Source organism: Ochotona princeps, chromosome 13, assembly GCF_030435755.1.
Source record: "Ochotona princeps isolate mOchPri1 chromosome 13, mOchPri1.hap1, whole genome shotgun sequence".
Classification (NCBI taxonomy): Eukaryota; Metazoa; Chordata; class Mammalia; order Lagomorpha; family Ochotonidae; genus Ochotona; species Ochotona princeps.
This window is the reverse complement of record NC_080844.1, coordinates 31945351-31972043: the sequence shown is the minus strand read 5'-3', so window position 1 is coordinate 31972043 and position 26693 is coordinate 31945351. Positions and strand designations below refer to the sequence as shown.

The window sequence follows — 26693 nt, the reverse complement described above, 5'->3', positions numbered from 1 at the left end:
GTGCGACCGAAGGCTGAACACCTGCCTCAGATCACTGCTTATTACGAAGGCAAGCCCTGAACCTGGTGCCAACTTCTGTTTTTGCTCCCTTGTCTTGTCAGTGGACAGTTCAGGTACTTTGGTCTTGGGAGTAAAACCATTCAGAATGCAGTCATTGGCGATGCCCCTGACAGCTCCTCCCATGGCTCCTGAGACAGGTGGTGAAGTACTGGTAGGAGCAGCTCCATGTGCATAACCTCACAGACAACCTGATTTTTCTCTGTGTACACATCCTTTTAAGATTATCGGTGTGTTTGAGAGAGAGTGAGAGACAGACAGAAAGTGAGAGCTCCCACCCACTGCTTCACTATCCAAAGCCTGCAATGGCTAGGGCTGGAGCTGCGTAAGGCCAGAAGCTACAGTCCAATCCAGGTCTCCCAGTCGGGTGTGGCAGGGACCCATCTTACTTGTCACTGCTGCCTCCAGGGTCTGCAATAGCAGATTAAAAACCAAACCCAGGTAATCTGATGTGGAATATGGGCATCTTAATCAGGCTGCCCAGCATTTTCTTTCTAATAATATCCTTGATATTAAAATATATGTGAAGTTTCAACCAAAACATATATACAAGATTTAAATATAGGGCCCAGCGCAGTGGCCTAGTGGCCTAGTCCTCGCCTTGCACAAGCCGGGATCCCATATGGGCGCCGGTTCTAATCCCAGCGGCCCCACTTCCCATCCAGTTCTCTGCTTGTGGCCTGGGAAAGCAGTTGAGAATGGCCCAAAGCCTTGGGACCCTGCACCCACGTGGGAGACCCAGAAGAAGTTCCTGGCTCCTGGCTTCAGATGGGCACAGTACTGGCCGTTGCGATCACTTGGGGAGTGAAACATTGGACGGAAGATCTTCCTCTCTGTGTTTCTGACTTTGCAAAAAAAAAAAAATAATAATAAATCTTTTAAAACATAAATAAATCTTTAAAAAAAAGATTTAAATATAGCAGCACTACTCATGGTAGATCAAACTGGAAGCTACTCAAAGGCTGTCAGGGACAGAATAGATCAATAAACGAGTCCATTCACACAGCATCACACTCCACAGCAAAGAAAACGAACCGGCACAACCACACCCAGCACTACAGAGGACTTCACAGATACGGAAAGGGGAGCCCATGCTGAAGATTTCATTCAAACACAGAAGAACCTGTCTGTACTGCTGGCTCCCTCGGACGGGAGCAAGTTGACGCTCTGTCCTGGGTGCGAGCAAGGGTTTGCCTCTTGACCCAGGCCCGGTGGGGTTCCCTTAGAGAACAGTCCATCAGACTGCACACTAACGAGATGCTTTTACACAATGTGTCAACAAAACTGTTGGAAAACATCTGCCAGATTTTAAAAAGCAAGTCTATCTCTAGTGGTGTTCTCCAGTTGCAGGTGGTAGGGGAGTTTCACAGGAGACCCAGATGGCAATGACCAACCACCCAGGGACACACCCTAAGGCCGGGCTTCTTCCCGGCAGCCCCAGCAGAGCCCGGCCCTTACCTATCTCTTCTTTGAGGTCGATTTCGGCTGTGGTAGGGTGGACGATGCCCTCCACTCTCATGGAACCGATATGGCTGATGTCGCTCTGGGTCAGGGACAGCTGTATTGGGAAGCAAAGATGGAGGACACAAGAAGACAAAGCTCCATTGACATCTGGGTGTCTGACTCACTTCCTCTGAGTTGACCAGGGCACTGGTCTCAACACTGCCAGCCCCTGAGTTTTTTTTCTAAGCTCTCCTGAGTTCTCAGCGGGTGGGCTCATCCTCTTCCTGGAAGAGGTGTCTCTAGATATGAGCCTAGGGTTTGCTGCAGGTGTGCCTCTCAGTTCTCTGCAGAGTCCCCAGAGTGGCCCAGAGCTCTAGGTGGCAGGGCAGGACTCAGAAGCCAATCACCTTGCTTGCGAGGATGTGCAGGGCTCTGGGATTCCGACCTGCCCATGTCTGTCCACCTTGCTTTCTGGGGACCACCTTACAGGAGACTAGCTTGGGAAATGCCCCAGTGTGTTCATCACAAAGTGGAAGTAAGGCATTCTCAGCCACACCCCCCCCCATGTGAGCAGGAACTTTTGACCCCTGGAGTAAGGGAATGCTACTTATTCCAGGACCATGGGGGGCCATGCACCACCTTTTATCTCCCCACTTGCTTTCATCAGGACTCTGTTCTTGAGAGATGCTCTTCCCCCTCTGCTTGAATGGTGGTTGACTCCATTGTCAGGCTGGCACAGCAGTGCCCAGAGAGGTGGGTAACTGACTAGTGCTGTGTGGCGCTCACAGCCCCAGTTGCCTGGGTAGCCGCAGTGCTCTGTAGTCTTTACACTGTGGGGATGAATTTTTGGCATGTTTGGCTGGGCTGCTGTTGTGTTCCCGAGGACTGTTCAAATGTATGGCCCCTCTGAGTTTTCTTTCTGCAGCCGCGGAAGGTGGGAAGACTGAGTTACTGGCAAGTAAACCATTGCTGACAGCAGCGATATACAGAAACATATATTCTTGGCTTATTTCTCAGATAAATTATGTTCAAGTAAGATAGGGCTCTCAGAGAGGCTGTTTGAGAGGGTTAGTGATGGATTCTTTTCCCCCTTTGGGTAGATACAACAATAACTGTGGCATGACAAATTCCCAGAAAAACCAGTCATGTCATCCCAGCTGCTGACCAGCAAGAGTCTCTCTGCTTCCCTTTGGCTGATCAAGGACAGTGAATAACACCAGCCTAGGGCTTGCTCACCCTTCAGTACAGACACTGCCCAGATCCTTAGCTGACAAATACATAAACCAAGAATAGAATGAAAGTCCTCTTAAAGGAGCAAGGGATGAGGGACGAAGGCGATATAACTGCTTGTAAACAGTAGGCAATAACTACATAACTGTGTTTCACTATGGCATATCACGGTCGCCGCATTACCTTCTGTCCCAGGACGAGGCTCTTAGAGGACAGGATGGTGAACCCATCCCCGGGCCCATCCTCTGACGTGGAATTTGAAGTTCCTTCTTTATCACTGTCCTTTGGTTTGGACTGTTGGTAGAAGTCAGGAGAACAAAAGAGAAACAATCAGAAAGAAGCAACGTGGCTTTTCTTAGCTCTTACAGGTGTGGCTACCATGAGCTTCAATAGGCAAGATGGCAGTTAGGAGTTCTGTTTGGCTGTTTCTCTTTGATCTGACAGATATAGTGAGAGTGACAGCAAGAGCATGCAAGACAGAAAGGGAGAGAAAATCTTCCATAATATCTGGGGTAGACCATAAGCCTGGAACTCCATCTGGGTCTGCTCCATAGGTGGCCGGGATCCAAGCATTTGAGCCATCATCTCCTGCCTCCCAGGAAGAGCAGTAGCAGGGAGCTGGGTTAGAAGCAGAGCAGGCATGCAACCTCAAGTGCTCATATGCAAGATGTGGCTGTCCCAAACAGTACCTCAGCACCGGGCCACAGCACCTGCCTCTGTGTCCCACTGTCCCCTGATACAGGGAAGCAAAGGACAGCAGCACAGGGAAAGAAAAGGCTACTGCCAAAAATGAGGGCTGGTAAAGGGGCACACGAGTCGCCATGGTTGAATGCTCCCTTGGAAATTCATGCTGAAATATCACTGCCACTGTGGCGGGACCTTTAAGAGGTGACAGCCCGGGGAAGCCATGGTCATGGGTATGGTTTTGCTCTAAAAGGGGCCTTGCTCTTGCCTGCTCTGACTTCTGTTCATACTCCTTTGCCACTCAGTGACCATGTCACCAGACACAGCAAGAAGGCCTCACCCCAGGGAGCCCCTCGATGCAGACCCTCCCAGCCTCCAGATCAGATCTTTGCAGAATACGCAGGCTCAGCTGTCCTCACAGATCGGCAGAAAACAGACCCACACAGTCCTGGACGCAGGTGCGTGCTTCCCGCTCCTCCCGGTGCCTGGAGCTTATGCTGACAAGCAGCAGAGAAAGCGGGGTTTTGGACAGGGCAGTGCTCACCCCCTCTTCTCCCCTGGGGTTTCCCTGGGGCACAGGGGAGTGGAGTGAGCTCTCACGTGATGTTTCATGTTACCACACAGGTCTGGGGAGTGAGAATGTCACAGTGTGCACAGCAGCTGTCTGTGTGGTCACGGCAATTGCCTGTGCTGTTGGCTGCCCCTGAAGCCTTGAAATGTGACTTCTCAATGGGTAACTGCATTGACTTTTCATTCAAATGTCCATGGCCACGTGTGACTACTGGTGCTTGATGAACCTATCGCTCCACAAGAGGTTCTCTGCATTGCAAGTGTCCCAGGCACAGGGAAGTCCTCCAGCTAAACATGGACCAGGGAGACCAGGGCTTGTCGAATATGCCACATGGAACTCCCTGGAGAATCAAGAAGCAGGGTTCTAGATTCTTGTCTGGTGAACCCTTTAGGTTTGGAAATCTCAAATGTTGAGTGGCACTTTGGGCTCTAATCCCAAAGGCCCTGCCTCTGTTATGTACACTCCCGCCCTCCCCGCCCCGCCCCAAGCTGCACGGCCCTGGGTCTTGCAGGGAGGACACTGGCTCTCTCCATATCGTCACCTGGCTAAGCTTCGCTCTTCCTCTGTGGGTTCCAGCCACTGTGACAAAGTGTCAGAGATGTAAGTCTGTCCGGGACATCCTGAGACCTAGGCAGGCGCTGGCAGAGTTTTGCTGCCGCCTCTAAGTAGTGTGCTCCCCGGGAGGCGGAAGGTCTGGCTCTATTCCTGCTCCTGAGGGATCTGTTCTTAGGGCCTAATCCCTGTCCCCAGACCTTGCCTCCCAACGCCAGTCCCTGGGCTGCGGTGTTAGTAACATGAATTCTTTTTTGTGGTGAATGCAAAGCATCGGAGCATAGCAGTGGGTGCGTGGTGTGGGTGTGCAGCTGAAACTCACCTTTTTGGACGTGCGTGGCTTGGCGGCCTTGGATTTCTTGCCCCCCTTCTTGCCAGACGAGGCCTTCCTTCCTCTCTTCTCTGGGGGTGGGGAGAGGATGGTTTCCGACTTGCCTTTGGTCCCTCGCTTTTTGGCCAGCAGTTCTGGGTGAATTCTGGGCAGGACCCCTCCACTGGCGATGGTTACCCCCTTCAGCAGCTGAAGAGAGAATAGCATGAGCTCAGAGTGTGCCGCTTCTGGAAATTTTTTTTTAAAAGGTTTATTTATGTTTATTGGAAGGGCAGATTTACAGATAGAGAGAGACAGAGAGAGAGGCAGAGAGATCTATCCTCTGGTTCACTCCCCAGATGGCCACAACAACCAAAGCTGAGCTGATCTGAATGAAACAGGAGCCTCCTCCGAGTCTCCCACAAGTTTACAGGGGCCCAAGGATTTGGGCCATCCTCCACTGCTTTTCCAGGTCATAAGCAGGGAGTTGGAAAGGAAGTGGAGCAGCTGGGACTAGAACAGACACCCATACAGGACACCAGCACAGCAAGGCAGAGGAGCAGCCAGCCCCTACTTCTGGAATTGGTGCAGGTCTAACTGTCGATGAAACAAGCCTGGGCTTTCGTTAGGAAACCGCATGCTGTGCCATTTAGCTCGCTTCCTGCTTTGGCCTGTAGAGTGCTTCTCTGTAGGAACTGAGGCACCCCACAATCTCATAAAGAAAGCAAAACAAAACAAAGCAAAAAAAAACCTGTGACACAAGTTGAACTGGGGATGTTGCCTGGAGCTCTGGCATTCCAGACGCAATAGAGTCCAAAGAGCTTCACAGGGAGGGGGCCACAGCTGGACAGAATCAGGCTCAAAGGTCAGGGCCCGACCAGAGTGAGGCAGGAATCCCCACTCTTAACCTTACAATCCCCAGTCTGTGCATGTTTAGTTGTAAATGATCGGCACGTAGGACTGCATGTGTATATCGTGCAAACCTCGGAGCAGCGCCATTCTAAGAATGACATTTTTCCGCAAACTTTTTTTTGTCAGTTACACAGGAGTTTAGAACTGGTGAGTAAAAGTCTAGAAACATCTACAGCCAATTGCTTCCTGCTTCCTGTGCATCCTGGGAGGCTGCAGCTGCCTGGGTCCCTGCCTCCCAGGTGGGGGAGCCACACTGGGGTCCGGGATCCTGGCTTCGGCCTGGTCCAGCCCTGAGTGTTGCAGACATTTGTGGAGGGAACCAGTGAATTGAACAACTTTGTTTTGCTGTCTTTCAAATTAAAAAAAAAAAAAAAAAGAATAATTAAAACAAGAACAGCAACTTAGAAAGAAAATAGTTACTGAATAGCTATTGAATTTGATAACAAAATTTAGGGTTTGTAGCTTATATGTCATTGGGTTTCTTCTTTTAGTAATTAATTTCCAACACAGTTTTTGAAATTAGTTTATAATGGGTTGGCAAGATTGGCAATAACAGCTTTTTCACTACTGTTTGGGATGGGTGAGAGTAGAGAGGGAGACTACACGATGCACGGAACCTAAAGGCAGAGCCTGAAACTGAACAGCAGACGCAGTGCGCATTTTGCTCAGATCCAGCCTGAATGTCTTGGTGTGAACATGACCTTTGCTGGGATGGTTGGTGGACAACCGTGTCCACCAGCAGTGCTGTGCTTGGCAAGTCCATCCCGTGGCCAGCTTGAGGCTCCAGCCGTACCTGGTTGAGCTCCTCATCATTGGCCACGGCCAGCAGGATGTGTCTCGGCGCTATCCTGGCCTTCTTGTTGTCCCTTGCTGCATTCCCGGCCAGCTCCAAGATCTCGGCTGAAAGGACAAGGGAGCATTAGCAGCAAACCACAGAGTGGAATTGGAGCTCGTTAGATGTGGTCTTTGAGTTTGAGCTCATTTACTCATGCACAAGTTTTACCCCTGGATCTGGAAAGTTGTCAGATCTGATATGGGATCCTAGAGCAAAGTCTTCTTGTCCCTGGTGTCCACACTCTCTCTTCCTTAATAGATGGGTTTGACACTTGACTGAACCCACAGCCACAGGAACAGAGGCCATATTCCCCACAGTCCCTTGTTAATAAGTGTGGTCATATGACTCAGTTCTGGTCAATAGAAGGCAGGCAGTTGTGTGGGGAGAATTATCCATGAAGGGTTGTGTCTCCTTCCCTTTCTGCTGGTGGATGGAGGACCCAATGGCTGGCGTTTGGGCAGCCATCTTTGACTAAGAAGCTGTGGAAGAGAGCAATAAGATAGAAGGAACTGAATTCCACTACCAATCTGGTCTGACTTTTCATATGAGAGTGCAGTAAGCTCTCTTGTTTAAACCAACATTAGCAGAAGTGAATCCTGACCATACAGAATCTTAGCCCAAGACCTGACTTGTTGAGTCTACAGGGAGCAAGGCCAGCTGTGGAGAGAATAGAGGTGTGGGTAAAAGCTCTCATTGGGATTCCTGCAGACTCTCCCTGGATACCCCGGGTTCCTCGTGTCCCAAGGGAACAACTGAGTTGGGCTGTGGGAGGAGGACATGCCCACAAGACCAGGGGACTCCCAGACGCCCTTCAGGACACAAGCACAGCCCTGGCTTGGATGAGCAAACATGAAAATGTTGGTGAAAATGAATGTTCTCCATAGCAGTTTCACAGGCTGTCAACATATTGGGTTCAAGATACAAAAGCCTGTAGAATTGGTTTAGTCTCTGGACACATGTTTCCGCTTCCTCCGCTGTCTCATTTTTGTTATTTTTCCTGCTCCCTCAACATTGGAAGGATGTTCTGCTAGATTAAATTTATGTGCCTTCAAAGTATGAATTAGCCCTGAAAGCAAAATTCCCTTTCCTTGGAAAGCTACTCCTCTGTGTTGTTTCCCTGATAATGGGGGAGAGGGCAGTGTGAGCGTGTGTGTGTGTGTGAGTGTGTGTGTGAGTGTGTGTGTGGGGGGGAATCTGCCAGTACAATGCATAAATACTAAAACAAATAGGCAATTCTGTAGGAGTCTTTACAATCAACCTCATTTCAAATAAAATAGCCCATGAAATTGCCATCATTCACGAAATCGATGGCAATAATAAAAACTTGGCATAAGTATGCCATATTAACTAAGCAAATGTGATTAATGAAAAATTAGAATAAAATAAACATTAGAGTTAAATATGTATATGGCATTTCCATAATGAAAAGTGCTAAATCACTGCAGATTCATTCTCACGTCTTCTCAGATGATTAAGCAACGACTATTGTGTTCACCAACAATTCATTTCTACATGCTCATGTTTTCTGAATCAAAAACTGGAACACTGCCATTTGAGAGCTCTGAACACACAAGATGGGACAAGGGGACAGTGGACTTGAAGTTGATGTCTTAATAGGTCATGTGTTTGGCTACATTCTGGTTGTTGCCCCTCCTTTCTCTCTCTTACAAAAGACAGTCATTAGGGCCAGCTCTGTAGTATAGTCAGTTAAACCTCCACCTGTGGTGCCAGGAACTCACGTGGGCACCAGTTTGAGTTTCGGTTGCTCTGCTTCCCATCCAGGTCCCCGCTGATGTGCCTGGAAAGGCAATGAAAGAATGCTCACGTACTTGGGCCCTTGCATCCACGTGGGAGTCCCAAGATCTGCCTTTCAGATAAAAATAAGCAAATCTTTTGCTTTTTAAAGATTTATTTATTTTTAATGGAAACAGAGATCTACAGAGTCACAGAGAGTCACTTGCCAAATGGCCACAACAGCCACAGTTTAGCTGGTCCAAAGCCAGGAGTTATTTTGGGGTCTCCCACGTGGGTGGAACTTGGGCCATTCTCCATTGCATTCCTAGGCCATAATCAGGGAGCTGTTTAAGAAGTGGAGTGGCTGGGTCATGAACTGGTGTCCATGTGGATGCTGGTGCTACAGGTAGAAGCTTAGCTTACTATGCTGGACATAACGTGTGTCAGTTTGAGTGTTGGCTGCTCCATTTCCAATCCAGCTCCCTGCTAATGCACCTGGGAAATCACCAGAGGATGGCCTAAGTTCTTGGGCTCCTGCACTAACATGTTGGACTTTGAAGAAGCTCCTGGCTCTTGGCTTCGGTCTGCCCCAGTGCTGGTCCTTGTGGCCATTTGGCCATTGAGTCAGTGGATGAAAAATTTCTGTCTCCGTCTTTCTCTGTAGTTCTGCCTTTTAAATAGGTAAATCTTCTTCTTCCTGCTCTTCTCCTCCTTCTTATTCTTTTAAGATAAAAACTTCCTAATAACACAGCAGAAAATCTATAGCACATACTTCCTGTGTCCTGGATGTTTAGTTAGGTCATCCTTGGTACACGGACACCACCATTTAAAGCCTGAAATAGTGTTGATTATCAATAGTGATCTCAAATGTCACTGTGGCAAGGGACATTCTCATGAATGACAAAAATTTGCCTTAGTGGGGAGGGGTGCCCTCTCTCCCTCCCCATGGGTACAAGACGAAAGTGGAAACATCTCTCCCACACTTCCCCTTTCTGCCCGCTACATCCCTGAAAGTGTTTATGTGATTTCCTCATCCTCCAAATAAACTTAACAAAAAAATTTGCCTTATTCCTCCGTGATTTTATTGATTCCGGGGTCTAAAGCATCCTGACATTGGCAATCAATGGGAAGTTGGATTCACACTGCTGCACACACAGGGTTCCCTGCACACTGCAAAGGAAGATTGTTACTTGCTAAGTGATGGAGACGTCCAGCCAAGTCCGCAGACGTCTACAGCGCCCCCAGAGTTTCTGGAAGTTTCAGTTTCGCAACAGCAACCTTGTGGAGCACAGCTGAGCAGGTGGTCCTCACCGGGGAGGTGGTGAAGCCAGCCCATGAAAAACTGAAAATACCACCCTAAATGGATGGTTGGGACAGGGGACAGGGAGTGGTCATTCCTTCAGGCTTCCATCTCCTTCCCTGAATCCTCTTGCCTTATAAGCGGTGCAGGGGCCTGGCAGTATTCTGGGGAAATCCCACCCATACCAGGGCTCCAGCTTCTACACAGAGACCCTGGGAATTGTGGCTATACCTGCCGCGATGCCACCTGGACAGTTCCCCCGTGGGCTTCTGCAAGCAGATGAAACCCAGCACATCCCCTTGTCAAGGCATTCTTCTCACTCCTTTCCCATTGCCTTTGGGCCTGGCAGTTCCTACCAGAGCCTCTGCCTTTTCCTTCACCTCGCCTGCTCCTCCTCGCCTAGTGGGGGCCATCCAGCCCCTTCAGCCTCACACACCTCTGCCCTACCAGCTCCAAGTACCGGGCTGAGGCTGACTTCTCCTCTAGCCCAGATGATCTGATGGCTGGCTAAATGGTTCCCCCATCCCCGGTTTTATCCTCCTCCAGGTCCACGCCTATGAGACCACTACTAACTTTACACAAAGTAGAAAAAAGTCACTTCTTCCCAAACATGGACTGCCTTGATTTTATTAGCACAAGACCTTTAATTGTCATCTACTGGAAATTCCCATACTGAGTTCACCTATCATCGTAGTCTATGGTGGGAATGTATCCTCCTCCCTCTATTTTTTTTTAAAGATTTATTTATTTTTATTTGAAAGGCAGATTTATAGGAGAGACAGAATCTTGCATCCACTGGTTCACTCCCCAGACACGCTGTAATAGCCGGGGCTGAGCCAAGCCAAAGGCAGGAACCTGCAACTCCATCCAGGTGTATCATGTGGGTAGCAGGGTTCCAAGCACTTGGACCATCCTCAGCTACCTTCCCACGTGCATGAACAGGGAAATGGATTAGAAGCAGATCAGCCAGGACTCAAACCAGTGCTCCAATACAGGATGCCGGCAACACATGTGGTGGCTTAACTTGCTCTGCTATAACACCAGCCCAATGATGCACCTTAAAATGTGTGTCTTGGTAGGGTATACGACCCACAGAACCACACCTGGGGTCATGGTTGCCAAAGTGATTGTTTCCAAAACCACACACGTAATGAATGAAAATCACTAGATAAGAATGCTTGGTGTTACATGGAGAGGCCCAACTGATGTGATATAACTAGGCAGTAAGTTAAAAGTTAGAGTGAACTGAAAGTTTTTTTGGAAAGATTTATTTTATTTTTATTGGAAAGGCAGATTTACAGAGAGAAGGAGAAACAAAGAGAAAAATCTTCCGTCTACTGGTTAACTCCCCAAGTGGCTTCAATGCCTGCAGATGAGCTGATCCAAAGCCAGGAGCTTCTTTCGGCTCAGTTTGCCCACACTCCCAGGATGCGCCTCTCACATCCTGGATCATTGTGCATGTGCAGACCTACCCCCCTCTTGTAGCTCTGACGTGGAGGGAGTGACGATGTCTTCCTGGGAAGAAGAGGGAGAAGGTGGAAGAGGGCTCTTCTCCATGCCTGCCCTAGGACAGTGGGGCCATCCTGCTTTTTTTCCCCCTTCTCATTCATGGGCAACTTTTGGGCCCACGTGTATTGAGAGTATTTCTCTGCATATGAAGGCATGTTTATTCCCCACTACGAAATGAATCTTGTTCCTATTTGTCCATGATAGTACATCTATCTACTTTATTTTTTAAAATTATTTATTATTTTTAATTCATTAATTACATTGTATTATGTGACACAGTTTCATAGGTACTTGGGTTCTCCCCACCCCTCCCCAAACCCTCCCACCATGGTGGATTCCTCCACCTTGTTGCATAACCACAGCTCAAGTTCAGTTGAGATTCCCCCATTGCAAGCATATACCAAACATCATCTATCTACTTTATAACTCTACCTCTGCAGGAGGCAAGAAACTGGATTGTCAATTAATATACCCATTGCCCACAGCACAGTGATCCGGAAATGGTGTGTCCATCATGAGGCTCAGTGATACACAATGACTCTATTGGGTTCCCAGAAATTCAACCCTGTTTTAAAGTCTCTTTTATCTCTATCAATGAAGAAAAATTTCTCATCCTAAAAATGACTGTATTTACATTACATTTATTGCAAATGAGTACAAAATGCTTTGCCAAGTCTGAGTGTGTGTGGGTGTGTTTTTCTCAAATAAGGAGAGAGAGAGAGAAAGAGATGCTATCTGCTGGCTCACTCCCCAGATGCCCGCAGCGGTTAGGACTGGCGTGCATCCAGGGGCAGGAGCTCAGTTCAGATCTCTCCTGGGAGTGTCAGGAGCCCAGCTACTTGAGCCTCCCAGGGACCACATTAGCAAGAGGTTGGTATCAGGGGCTGGAGCTGGGTGTCAGACCAGACACTCTGATATGGGATGTGGGCATCTTAACCACTAATGCACCTGCCTGCCCCTGAGGCTCTGATTTTTTCAATCCAGTTTTTCTGCCATTGGAGATGTGAAGCTGGCCAATGCTAGCAGAATTCTACAGATGAAGACACTGACATTTAGATATGCTGAGCATTCTGGGAGACTCAACCAGGACAAGTCAATGGAACATTCTAGATGACTAATTTGATGGTGCATTCTCTGCTGGATTGTTCTGCCTCCCTCAACAAGGTGGGGATGGAAACACAGTGTGGCTCTAACAGGAAGATGATGTGTGATTCTGTGGCCCCTGCCAGGCAGCCGGTCCAAAGGAACCAGCTACAGCCAAACTGCTGTCTCTCTTGCTCTTGTTGGCAATGGGTTCCGCTCCGTTTTTGATGGTCCCCTCCCCGGCCCTGGCATTCTCTTATTGGTCATCCTATGGTTCCAGGTTCACTACCAGAGGCAGCAAGTCAGAGTGAAGGACCTTCAGAAATCAGACATGAATCTGAGAAGAGAATCACTTGGCCAGGGGAAGCCCACCGAGTGTGGACCGCAGCAGGAGGGACCAGCCCCCATGGCAAGGACAGCCCCATCTGCTGCAGATTGGGGCAGGAGCAAAGGGCTGAACGTTTTGCCTGCGAGACTCTGGTGTGCCCACAGGGAGGCGCTGGTGTAAGCATCTGTCCTGCAAGACCCTCCTCTCTGGGTACAGGAAGAGGTGCCTACTCCTGTAGGGTCAGGTCCTGGTCAGCACTGGAGTCCCTGGGGCCAGCCTCCCTAGTGGCTCCCTTGTGTCTAACCTGGGTCCCTGCCACAGGGGCTGCCTCCTGTTGGTGCCAGAAATGCCTTCAGTATTGGGTGAGAACCAATGAACTGTTTCAGACTCACTTTTTTTTTTTGGTGATGAAACAGAATGTGCATTTCTTTGTATTCAAATCCAGCTCAGTGGCGTCAGTTCCCTATTCCACTTCCGTCTAGCCCATGACCTTGACTCCTGTAGGTGTTTGTAGAATCATACACTGTGATCCCATCGAGTCTGCTGTCGTCGTCAGCCAGGTGCTATAGCCTGCGTCATGGTTTCTTTCCTCCATGGCAGAAGTCAGAGTCTCATTGCATGGGCACAGCCCATCCTGTTGACCCATGTAGCTGTGCATGGGCACTCCCCATTCTCTGCTTCTCCCTGTTGTGAATGATGCTGCTAACGATGTTGAGGGGCAGATATCTGCTTGAGTCCCTGCTTTCAGTTCTTTGGGTATATGATGGCTGGATCTTGCTACCATGGAGCTTTTCTGGAACTCCTTGTTTATTTCCCATAGTGGCTGCCCTGTTTTACATACCCTCCCCAAGGTATACAAGCCTTCCGATTTCTCTACATCCTCACCAACACTTGCTACTTTCCATTTTATTTCTTATGACAGCCATCAGTATAAGACCTTTAAAAAAAAATCAACAGTTCCTTTTATTCATTCATTTGAGGGGGCAGGGAGGAGGTCAGAGGGAGATCTCCCATCTGTTGGTTCATGCCCTCAAAGCTAGCACCTGCTGGAGCTGGGTCAAACTGAAGTCAGGATGCGGAAACTCAAGCCAGGTGTCCCATGTGGTTGGCAGGGACCAACTACTGCTGAGTCATCATCTATGCCTGGCAGGCTGTGCACTTGCTGGAAGTTGGAATTGGGGTGCAGAGCTGGAGCCAGAACCCAGGTACTCTGCTATGGGTTGTGGGTGTCCTAGGCAACATCTCAACTGGGATGTCAAATCCCCACTCCCAGGACAAAGTTTTAGATCCCTCAGTTATACAAGATGACAAAGAAAGCCAATGATGCCAGAATACAGCGTCATGATGGTGGAATACAGCACTCACAGCATCCGGCCCCCTAGTCTCTCTGTCCCCTCTCAGCATGCGAAGTGATAGGTGCAGCCAGCAACAGTGCTGATAGCCACAGTGAGGTGAAGACCCAGTCCACACCTCCCACTCCTCAGCCAAGTCACCATGACCTTGAGGTGGCCAGATTTCTTGTCCTTGTCCTCAGTAGGGTTGCCACCTCCACTGCCTGCTCTTCCGTGGGTTTCCATGGCAGCTCACACTCAGGCCTTCCTCTCAGCTTATGGCTGTCTCTCTGGCCTGCTGTAACCCCTTTCTGCTGTACTTGGCCCATGAGCTTGGGCATTCCGGTGCTGTTCTGGCAGGCTTTGGGTGCTGCAATCTCAGCACCATGTCGGATCTCTGGGTGACCTTCCTCTCTCCCATGGCATCTGCCCCCGGCCCTCAGCTCTCTCCTGCCACACCCACGAGGTCTTTACTCAGCTGCAGCAATAGCTGCGTGCCGGCAGTTGCACCTGTGCCTGGCTGTGTCAAGCTCTCCCCATGCACTATTTTATGGAATGCTCACAAGGATATCATAAGCAGTACAGCACTGTGCTCAATGGATGCATCTCAGACCTGTCAGAATCTGTGTACCTGCTCACACTGCCCCACTGCACATTTCTAAAGAACCTGACTTTGGCTACTTCTGCTGCATCCTGTTCCTCTCCTGTGGCTTCCCATCTTAGCTACGTGTGCCATTCATCACCCCTAGCCACTTCCCTCTCTGTCCACCTGCCCGCAGGCTGCATTCCTCATACGTTTTCCCCAGTCATCTTCACGCCCACTCCTCAGCCAACAGTAACTTGGCTTGGAAGACTCAAGTCACCCCCAACACTCCTCTGTGGATCCAACCCATTGTTGAGTGGAGCTGACTCCTCCCTCCAAAGGCAGCCCATGCTGATTGTTCCTCCCTGCCTGGCCACTGGCAGTAATGCTAACCCAGCCGCCTGCTGGTCTCCCAGCAACTGATATTGCTCCCCAACAACCCTTCTCCACCTGAGGCCCAACAAACCTGCCTGCCTTTAATGCCTCCCCTTCTGCACACACGTGTGTGTTAAGTGTGCACTTTTCAACAAGGTGCCTGGAGCTAGTGCCTGCCACCCTAGTCTCATTTCCCAGCTCTGCTCCAGGCTCTAGGAAGGAGCTCCCCACTTCCTCTGAACATTGGATCTTCTTCATGACTCACCTTCCTAACTGTCTCCCCCTAAGTCCAATCTCCCCTACCCAGTGGGAATTTGGACAGTTGTTGGTTTTCCCCCAACAAAGTTGCCCATCAGAATCACCCAAGAGAGCTTGAAGAAGATCCCAGTGCTCAGAAGAACCCCCCAAGTCTCAGAGCGCTGGGACCCAGGCCTCAGGACTTGCAATCCATCAACATGAGAGGAACCAGGGCAGAGGAGCCTTATGGTGGGCAGCAGCCTTCTCTCTCCATCCAACTTTCTTCAACTCCCATCTTTCTGGGTTGTGCTTGATGCTCGCCGAGCCTAAGAAGGGATTGAGTCTGCCTGTTACCTGTTGCAAATTCAAGGTCTGTTTCAAAGGAGGCACCTGTCAAGATTGGTCTCATGAATGAGAAGGCCATGTGGAGTGTGGCAGAAGGCTCCATACTGCAAATCCCTATACACATCTTCATCAAAAGCCACCCAAACAAGAAGCCCCCATTTCACTTAGTCCAGTTGTGTTGGGCTGGTTATCTCTGGATTAAAATTCTTTATCATTAAAATGCAAATGCAGCTGAAAATACACTACCTTACGGGAATTAGACACTTATACTTTGCCCTGAATGATTTTATCAACTTAGTGGAAGGTGAAAACAAATGACTGCTTTGAACGCTGCGTTTCCCAGACATTGGCTCTCTTTATGAAGCTGAAGGAGCCAGCTCTGAAATTGCCTGAAGCTCAAAGGGACCGAAGAAACACAGTAGTTAAATGCAGATGATGCTGGACGTGAAAGCCAGGGCTCTCCACTCCACACTGAGCGGGGAGAGGAGAGGACTTGGAGGGCAGGCCTGGGGCTCCCATGACCGACTCCACCTCCTCCAGGTGACCCGGATCTGCTACATGCTAGAACCGGCCTGGGGGAGGAGGGTGACTGGCCATGTTGTCCATCCAGATGCTAGTCTAGCCTTCTTACAGTTCACATCAACCCATCACAGACATGTTAAGTAGGGTGCAGGAGGACCGAGAGGGACTGGAGTCAGGCGTGTATAAAGAGGGGAAGATTGCTCTTGCAAGATGTCAGTTATTATCACTTTATTTAAGAACAGATCTGCTGGCTTACTCCCAAAATGCCTGCAACAGCCGATGTTGGTTCAGGCTAAAGCCAGGAGCTGGGCACTTCATCCAGGTTCCCCATGTAGATGGCAGGGATCCATGTACCCGAGCCATCACCTGCTGCCTCCCATAGTCAATGTTAACAGGAAGCTGGTTCAGAAGCAGACGAACTGGAATCTGACAGGCACTCAGGTATGGGATGTGCCATCCCAAGCGGGGACCTGACTGCTGAGCAAAACACCTGCCCGGGAGATAACTCCTTAGACAGGCGGGAGGGCAGAGGAGCCTGGGAAGTGTGCCCCTTGGATCAGGGAGACTATTGTATGCATGTCAGAAAAAGTATCCCTGACATCATCAAGTCTAGATTCTGCTTAACTATGATATAAGAGAATAACAAAAAAGCTAGATAGAAAGTCACTTGAATATGTAAATGAGGGCAGGCAAGTTTAACCTAGTTGGTAAGACACCTGCTCCCACATCAGAGTCCGTGGGTTCAAGTCCCAGTCCCTGATCCCGACTCTAGCTGCCTGTTGAAGTGTGTGCTGGGAGGCATTAGGTGAGGGTCAAGTAACTGAGTCTTTGCCCCCTATGTGGGAGACCAGGATGGAGTTCCTGGTTCCCAGCTTCAGCTCAGCCTGCTCTTGGCTGGTGTGGACATCGGGGGAGTGAATCAACAGTGGGAGTTCTGGGCCCGGCGGCGTGGCCTAGCGGCTAAAGTCCTTGCCTTGAATGCCCCGGGATCCCATATGGGCGCCAGTTCTAATCCAGGCAGCTCCACTTCCCATCCAGCTCCCTGCTTGTGGCCTGGGAAGGCAGTCGAGGACAGCCCAAGGACTTGGGACCCTGCATCCACGTGGGAGACCCGAAAGACGTTCTTGGTTCCTGGCTTCGGATTGATACAGCACCAGCCGTTGCGCTCACTTGTGGAGTGAATCATCGGACGGAAGATCTTCCTCTCTGTCTCTCCTCCTCTCTGTATATCTGACTGTAATAAAAATAAATAAATCTTTAAAACAAAACAAAACAAAACAACAGTGGGAGTTCTCTTTTCTCTCTGCCTCTCAGGTAAACAAAGACAAACAAAAGGAATAGGAAAACTCTAAAAGGCGAATATGGAAATGCCTGTGTGCCCACAGTAGCTGGTCAGAGCGAGTGAGGGCAGCATACTGGTGTCATGGGACAGTAAGCACAGACCAGGAGTGAGCTGGGGTTGGAACCCCTTTACAGAATGACTACAACGCCCTCACCCCCAATAGTGAGATGCATCTGCTAGTGGACCACAGGTCCTTCCTGGGCCCTCCTCTTGGTCTTGGCCGCACAGGCCAGATGACAGCCACCATCCCCACAGCAGGCTGGGCTGGCCCGTGTGGGTCTGCCTTACCTGCCAGGTACTCAATGACGGCGGCCATATAGACAGGTGCTCCCACGCTAATCCGGTACTTGAAAGTCCCTTTCTTCAGGTAGCGCATCAGCCTCCCCACAGGGAAGATGACGCCCGCCCTGGCTGATCGGGACAGCTTGGACATTTTCTTTTTTCCACTCCGGCCCGACATTGTGCCTCACTTTCTCTCTCAGCTTGCTGACACGCGGCCCTCTCGGCAAGAACACAGTGCTGAAAAGGAAAAAAGGCAGAATTGAGGCAGGGTGGCAGGCAAGCACCTTGGACACAGGGTATTGAGGTGACACACATGATAGTCACCACAGGGAGCTGGGCATCTTCCAGGGGCACTGGCAAACCACCCTCAAGCATCCCTTCCACTGCAGGCCAGCTCGACCCCAAGTGGACGGGTCAAAGGAAGCTGTTGCTCAAGAGAGAAATGGGTAATGACAACATAGAGAATGTGAAGAGAAACACGAGGGATGAGCTTACTCATAAAATGCATGCCTACTAGGAAATAGATACAAAGCTGAGATTGGCTTCTTCAGGGTGAGAACCTCATTTCCTAATGGGTCTGACAGCTCCAGAGTGATGAAGGACTTATTTAACGCCATGAAGTTAGTCACAGACCCCATTCCCACCACCCCTGTTTCCAAGGTGAAGAAGGCCACTGTGGGACATTCTGTTACATCCTGCCCATACATGGCTTTTAAAGACTCAGATGCACTACATCTCTGCTTGGGTATCTATCAAGGTCAAGTACAACCAGGAGTGAGGGTGCAGCTAAGATCTCACACTGAAGTACCTGGGTTTGACCTCGGATCCAGTTCCTGAGCAGCTTCCTGTCAAGGCTGATCTTGGGAGAGAGCGGCTATCTTCAAGTGATTCTTCCTGCGCCCCACGTGGGAGCCCTGAGTGTGTTCCTGGCTCCCAGCTGTGGTCCCTGGCCAGTGTGGGTATTTGGGAAGTGAGGAGATCGGTGTGCTCTCTCCGTCTCTCTGCCTTGTCTCTCTACCTTGATCTCTCTCTCTTTTTCATTTTATTATTATTTTATGATACGGTTCCATAGGCTCTTACCCCCCACAATGATTTCCCCTTTTATTACAACATTATGGTTCTTCATATACTTTGGTGTCTTTTTAAAAAAATTACACAAAAGATAGAATGTCACCTTTTTGGTGGTGGCATAGAATAACATCACTGTGTTTAAACTTCCACATTTTCCTTGCTTCTGCCTTCTGAGGCTGCTCCTTGTCTTAACTTCACACCCAGACACATCGCCTTGTAGTAAGCAAGTAACTCTTTATTAGGAGTTTATCCATCAGTACAGGAAGACTTCAAAAATCGTGAAAAATGCTATTAGGAGATAAGTTTATGTTGGTGCAAAGAGTCTTGAAATCCAGTCTTTTTTATAGTATATATAGTATATAGTATATATATAGTATATAGTATATATAAAATTGCATAGATTGAAAAAATTGTTTTGTCCCAAATTAAACTTCTCTCTGTTTTTAAAGATTTATTTTTTTTTAAACTTTTGCCAGTTAAAGATAATCGCTATCGTTAAATATTGATCTTCCATCTACTGTTTCACTCCCCAAATGGCCACAATAGCTGGAGATAAGCTGACCTGAAGCCAGGAGCCAGAAGCTTCTTCCAGGCCTCCCATGTAGATGCAGGGTCCCAAGGCCTTGGGCCATCTTCCACCATTCTTCCAGGCTATACACAGGCAGCTGGAAGGGAAGTAGAGCAGCCGGCACACAAACTGGCACCCACATGGGATGTTAGTACTTGCAAGGTGAGGATTTCACTATTAAGCCATCGTGCCAGGCTCTAAATGTCTTAGTTCCATTTCCCAGGCTTTCTGAGGCATCCTGGTGTGGAGTGTCTGCTGTTGGTCTCTACTACCCCTGGGGACAGGGGACACTCACTGTGATGTGGAATGGCCCTGCCCCTACACTGCATGTTTGCTGGCAGGGTGCTGCTGTTCAAAAATGGAGGTGGTCCTTGGCAGAGTAGACAGACCCAGGACTGGAGTAGAAAGCCAGGGTGCAGCCCCACTGCTGTGTAGCAAGTTATACAAGCTCCGGCTGTTTGGTACATCATGTGCTCTGGCCTAGGCCTTATCTGCAAAGCAGGGAAGATGGCTAATTGATACTCAAGGTCCTTGGGGTCTTAATCACACCAATTTTCCTGAAATGTACTTCCAAATGGGTTTGCAAAAGAAGCTTAGTCTCTTTAAAATCAGTTCTAGAGTCAAGAGCCTAGGCAGGTCCACAAGGAAGTATTAGTGACTCCACTAAGCCAATTATGTGCTTTTTTTTCCCAATGACTGGTAGGTAGAGGGGGATTAGTAAGTCTGGTTGTCAAGGAAACTGCATGAAAAGCCCACGACTAGGTGGACATGCCTGATGGATACGGTGTGCGGTGGGTGGATAAGGTCGTAATGTCTCCCTACCCTTCTCCCACCACAGAAAGACGCACAAAGGACAAATGTCATGAGGGTGGGAACATCCTCCCATACACAGGTGCACTTGCTCAGCACATGCAGGCACACACCTGCCTTCAACCGAAACAGGGTACGACTGGGGGACAGGATAAAGCCGCTTGGGATCTTCTCCAATATACAAGCCACAGAGAGTCACAAATTCTCCAAAAAATAGGAAATTTGGGTGAGTAACAGAAGAAAAGCAAATAACATGAGGGGCACTGGTGCCTAGAACATCATGAAGGCACTGTGCCAAGGGGGGACCGGGTAGAGACACACTTTCATGCAAATGGCAAACAGGTATAGAGATCACCCAAGGAGACTTTATGGCAAGGCCTCTGTAGCTCCCAGACTCCCCTCCAGGTTAGAGCTTTGGCCAGGGTTCAGGGATGCTGCTCCAGCGGAAGACAACTGACCTAGGGGTGTGTTTGGAATGGGCCTGGCGAGCACGCTGTGTGTCTGGGGACCATCGCTTCAGGCAGCACACTGGCTGGAAGCAGCCGGGCACTTGACTTTCTCAAGAGTCAGATCACAGCCAGTAACCCCCAGAAGATTCCATGTCCTGCCTACAGTATCCAGAGAGGGAGGGAAGTGCTGTGTCTGTCGGATCACGTGCGACAGAGGACCCTACTTTCCAAGAGCAGCTCGTTTCTCCCCGCCCCAAGCCTGTGCTGACTCCACCTAGCGTTAGATGAACGCTATAGCCTCTAGCTTCGTGTGCCAGAGTCGAGTCTTGGGAAGGCAGGGGTTAAAAGCTTGCGGGTTTCTTATCCACATTCTGAGAAAAGAAACGTCTCCACAAGCAAATACATTTCCATCCCCTGAATACGGAAATGTGTATGCGTGTTAACCTTCTGTTCTAAAACAGTTTTGTTCTGATCGGGGCTGATGTCTGTTTGCAAGTTTGAAGCATGGCTGGAAGATGCCATACCCTCACACTCATTCCGGAAGGGCAACAGGGGCCCCCTTCTGCAGGCTACCCTTAGAGAGCTGGAACAAGCCCAGATCTGCATCACAGGTGAAAGTTCTAGGGAGAGGGAATCAGAGCTGCAAGTTCAAGGGCAGGCCGCACAGCAGTGGCAGGCGTGCTGCGGAGGAGGGTGTATTCTGTCTCTGTTGTTTTAGGATTTATTCTTAGGATCAGGCTTCAAGCCCATAAAGACACTGATGAGTTAGATTTTATAGATAACACAGGGTAAATATTAAATTACAGCAGTGACTCAGACATGGGTGATAAACTCACACCAGCCTATTCAAATAACTACTGTATTTCACTGGTTTTATGATGCACTTAAAAAAAAAAACATTTTACTATCTCTGGAAATTGGTATACATCTTACAATCAATGGCACCATGTACTCAATGAAAGACAGCTTTATGGGGTATTATCGAACAAGAAGCCACTTTACATGTTATGGAATAGCCATGGCCCTTGTCCTCAAATATTTTCCAGTAGTGTTGTATTGGAAAATAAACACACCATAATGGTTATAATAATTCAAAATGAAGTTTGAAAGAGATGTGAGAGCCATGGTTCCCAAACTGGGCACCAAGGCACCCTGAGGCACATCCACTTTTTAAGTGTTTATGCTTTCACAACGAGTATGGGGTCCCCGGACTTCTACTGGACCCCAACTCCCAGCCTATGCTGGTTCACAGTTCCAAACGGTTTCACTACGTTCTGCTTGATGAGGCTGCATCTTTGCAAAGCTGGGTTTTTGGGAGCTGCTGCGATTAAAAGCAAACAGTGGGTGCAAATCAACATGGAACAGAGAATGGGAGTGTCTGAGTCCCAGCAGGTCTGCACATCTTACCAGTAGCTCGGTGTGATAACTGAAGAGTGGCAGGCAAATATTCTGTTTACTTTCAGTTCATGTGTATTAGTTTTTCACACTGCAAACTAAATATGTATGAAGTTCATACTTATGAAGTTGCTTGGACCTTTAGTAAACAGGACCCAATGAACATATCTTCTGGCCTTACGGCATGTAGAACACATGACTGGGACAAATAGGGACCTGAACTGACCAGGTTTGGGAATGTATATCAACCTGCCTCCTGTAAGCGTGAACACAGGCTATATTCTGCTCAAGGTCTCCTTGAAGCCAGGAAAAGAAGAGTTGAAATTCTTTTAAACATCTGAAATGATTATACTTTTAAGTACTTGCACAGAGTCAAGAAAGGGGTCAAGTGAAGGTGGTAATCTCCTACGCCCCTCCTTCCACTCCCAGGTCCACTTCCAGAGGCGACCTCACATGCTGAGCCTGGCTGTCTGCTCCAGACCCTCGTGGATAAACCTCCACGAGAGCCCTTTCACCCTTTAGGTGAGGAGGTCTTATTCCATCTTGCCTGTCTAGAAGGAAGGGAGGATGAGAACTTCACTGCCCCTCCCTTTTCTCATTGGTGACAGTTAAAGTTTCACTTTTACTCCTTCCTCCGATTGCCTCAGAAACTTTAAATAACATGTTAGTCTTTATTCCTGCCTCCTCCAATTTGGGCAACATCATTCATGGCACCATCACATAGGATGAAAATGAGTGTGTAGATTTCGCCCCAGTCCTTTGCCCCTGTCCTCGCACCCCTGCTTTTACCACCCATACTTTTCATTGTCTTGGCTCGTAGCACTTTACATTTCGCTTCGTCATTAGAACTTTTTGTCTTCAGGAATATTTTTTATATATTATTATTATTATACAGTTCCATGGGCTCCTGGCATTTCCCTTATCCCCTCCTCACTTACCTCCCCTCCCACCTAGTTCCTCTATATCATTACTAAAATATAGTTCTTCATATACAGTCATATGTCCATCATTGCGGGCATGGACAATGACAGAGAGTCCAGCATCATATTGTCAAGATATAGTAAACAGTTTCATTGTAAGTCCATCTTTGTCTGGAAGCAGAAATGCATACTACACTGCATCCTCACATCTGGATGTTAGTCTCCATTTCACAGCTACTGTACATCCCCTTAAATGAAAAGTCATAATACAAAATCAATAATAGAAAGAAAAATAGAAATTTACAATGCCATGAAGTTAAATGACATGTTACTAGATATGACAGTCTTTAGGAATATTTTGAAAGCAGGATGCCAACAGGCAACGCTTATGTTAGACTTTGTACCTGTTGTTCCCAGAAGAATACAGAGGGGGCGCTAGTGTGACATTTCCTTCTCCTTCGTGGTCCTGCAGTAGGATAGATGGTTAGCGTCAAGAATGGGATGTTGGTCCCAACTGCCAAAGAGACCACGGGGGAATTGGAGTGCCTTCGGAGGTCGAGAACTCTGAGGTCATCCACCCCCTTTTGGATCTACCACACGGAATGGAAGAAGCCCAAATCCTTCCTCGCAGGATCCAAGGTCATCAGAACAACAGCCAGGAACCCTGAGCGGGCTGAAGAAACTTCCTTCGGGACTAGGGAGAGGAGCTTTCTCTGGTCCTTACTTAGTTCTAACTTTGGATCCCCATCCTCTCTTGCAATGACCATCAGGGTCGCTCAAGAGCGCCCCTCCCTAAAACACACACACACACACATACAAATTAGAATAGATAGGCAGAGAACAACAAGGAAAGCTTAGAACCAGACAGGAAATGGTCAGCATGGACTCACACATACCTTACTAGGTAGGACACAAAGATTGATTACTCCTCACTAAGGTATTGAAGATTTCTCTGCACACCCCTCCTAAAACTGTTCTGCACCTCAATTGTTGACATATGCCTTGTTAAAGTTATAACCCAGTTTATACTATCCTAAAATCTGCCAAGTTCAGCAAAATTATGCTTCAACACTATAAACTGCTAAATACTAAAATGAAAATAGACATGAGACAGCTGAATAGTACCCTATAGCCATTTTAAGGTGTATAGCAGCCGGTTCTGTGTATAAACTAAAATTGAAATGTCAATGAAGTAGTCACAGGATGTGGTTAAGAACTTGCATTTTTTTTTTAACATACTGGTTACTCAATACCATGTCAATTAATTCCATAATGTTGTAAATTGTCGTTGATGTTATGTTGTCGCTTTAAATTGATTTTAATAGATTGCTGCAAGTCAGGTCCCACGGCAAGAGATGGTGAAAATTCTCTGTTATAGGCATGTAGGCATTCCATGGATGAAGTAACAGCAGAGTATATTTAGCATGTTGTGAACATGAATATGGCAAATTGGCAGTTTCCGTCAGTTGCTGGCAATAGTTTAGAGTGATGACAAATATTATTTTGATTTTTTTTTTGTGTTATTTAGTTATGAGGAAAGTGTATGGTAAGCAGTCCATTTGATGGTTTACTAATTTCCTCGTTGTTGAGAAGTCCGAGTTGATTATGTATTTAATATGATAACCATTTATGTGCTGTGAATTGCATTAAGAGTTATGTAGGGCAGAGATGATGCTTACTAAATGTACAAAATGGATTGATGAGATTAGCTAGTTAAATCTTTTCACCAGTAAGGCACTCAACAGCCCATGAGATATTTATTAAATATGTCAAGTAAATCCTCTTATTTTTGTATCATAGTGTCAAATAGCAGTAAAATAAACATGTTAAGATCCTTAATCTACTGCTATGTTTCACTGTAAAATTTACCTTTGTTAAAATTTGCTTCTGTTCAAATTTGTTGAGATCACACGTAAAAGTATCCTAATATTACTTTGGCTGGTATTTTCTAATTACTGTATAATATTTTGGGAATGCAAATTTTATTTGAATGTCAACTACAGTTAAGCATGTGCCGTTTGTTTTTCTTGCTCAGGTTTTGTAATTTGATGGAATGTTTTTATTACAGTTTAATAAATGTTTGCTTTATTTTTTTGAATAAATAAATAAATTGATTGGGATCATATTCTGCCATCTCTACCTTCAGACCAGAGATGGTCTCCCCAAGAAACTATTGAATTTACCTGGACAGTAAGATGCTGGACTCTATGCTTGGTATACTCTTGCAATGAAAGAATCTTGACTGAATTTGAAATGTAATACAGCAACAAGGTGGAGGAATCCACCATGGGGGGAGGGTATGGGGAGTGGTGAGGGGATTCCCAGAGCCTATGAAACTATGTCACATAATGCAGTGTAATTAATAAAACATATATAAAAATACAAAAAAAAAAAAAAAAAGAATGGGATGTTGGGCCCAGTGTGATGGCCTAGTGGCTAAAATCCTCACCTTGAATGCACTGGAATCCCATATGGATGCTGGTTTTAATCCTGGCAGCTCCACTTCCCATCCAACTCCCTGCTTGTGGCCTGGGAAAGCAGTCGAGGACGGCCCAAAGCCTTGGGACCCTGCACCCACGTGGGAGACCTGGAAGAGGCTCCTGGCTCCTGGCTTTGGATCAGCTCTGCAAGATGAGGACTTTAGTCACTAAGGTACTGCACTTGGCCTCATTTTTTCCTTTTCTTTTCATGTTTTAAAAAGAAATCTGTATTTTTGATGGTATTTACATAGTTGATTAGGGTAGGAAGCATGGAGGATTGGGGGAAAGTGGGTGAGACCATCATTTCCAAATTTTCTTTTTCTTCTTCTTGTATCTGGGGAAAGGCAGAGATAATGGGAAAAATCACACCCAGCCTTCCTACTGCCCCAGGACCCAGGGATGGGGAATGGCCACCCGATATCATCCCAGGGTTCCCACATATGGAGCATGCTGCGTGGGTTCTGTTCAAGTTGCTTAGATAGTTCTGAAATGCTGTCAGTTTCACTGCTCCAAGGATGAGGAAATCCTTCCAAGGTCCATTGGCTGACATAGTCCACCTTCGAGTCTCCATTCATCCAGATATTTGCTTACAACACTTGACTGGGGTAATTGACCAATTTGTTCCTCTCTTTCTCTCTTTTTTTTAAAAAGATTTATTTATTTTTTTATTACAAAGTCAGATGTACAGAGAGGAGGAGAGACAGAGAGGAAGATCTTTCGTCCGATGATTCACTCCCCAAGTGAGCGCAACGGCCGGTGCGCGCCGATCCGAAGCCGGGAACCAGGAACCTCTTCCGGGTCTCCCACGCGGGTGCAGGGTCCCAAAGCATTGGGCCGTCCTCAACTGCCTTCCCAGGCCACAAGCAGGGAGCTGGATGGGAAGTGGAGCTGCTGGGATTAAAACCGGCGCCCATATGGGATCCCGGGGAGTTCAAGGCGAGGACTTTAGCTGCTAGGCCACGCTGCTGGACCCTTGTTCTTCTCTTTTTCCTCTGCTGTAATACCAGGTGTCCTCTGCAGGCCCCAGTGGACTGCCATATCCTCCACGTGCATCTGAATATGCCATTCATTGCTCCATCTAAGCCACCGAGGAGGCCTGGTTTTGGAATTACAGTGGCCTTGTCGATGGAAGTCCCCAAAAGTCATTTCTCATCTGCAACCATACTCCCTCAGTGGTCCTCCCTCACACACATCCCCTTGTCCCCTGCCCTGATCAATTCACAGTTCCGGTGGGGTGGTGTGCTGGCTTGGAGCTCTGCCCACTCACTAGGATGCCAAGCTCCAGGCACGTGTGCTGACGTGGGACCTTACTCCTCCACATACTCAAGATCCATGTGCAAAGTTTCCCAAGGCTGGTCCACCAGCACGCCAGGTCAGTGTGCTGACCTAGGGCTCTTCTCTCTCCTCCTCCTCCTCCTGGGACCAAGAATGTGAG

At 48.0% G+C, this 26693-nt stretch overlaps 1 protein-coding gene across 2 annotated transcripts in view; it reads right to left on the bottom strand.

The window, feature by feature from the left end:
- LOC101518458 (core histone macro-H2A.2) overlaps positions 1-26693 on the bottom strand; it is a 44069-nt gene that overhangs the window by 5282 nt on the left and 12094 nt on the right. The window contains exons 1-6 of one of the 2 annotated variants that reach the window (XM_058671172.1): positions 20128-20209; positions 17572-17802; positions 6553-6659; positions 4860-5057; positions 2914-3024; positions 1516-1615 (exon numbers count right to left, since the gene is read on the bottom strand). In XM_058671172.1, the coding sequence (XP_058527155.1) occupies positions 1516-1615; positions 2914-3024; positions 4860-5057; positions 6553-6659; positions 17572-17743 (688 nt within the window). In that variant the 5' untranslated portion in view covers positions 17744-17802; positions 20128-20209. Of the gene's footprint in view, positions 1-1515; positions 1616-2913; positions 3025-4859; positions 5058-6552; positions 6660-17571; positions 17803-20127; positions 20210-26693 lie in introns of those variants that run through there. The other variant, XM_004583445.3, reaches the window with a different exon arrangement.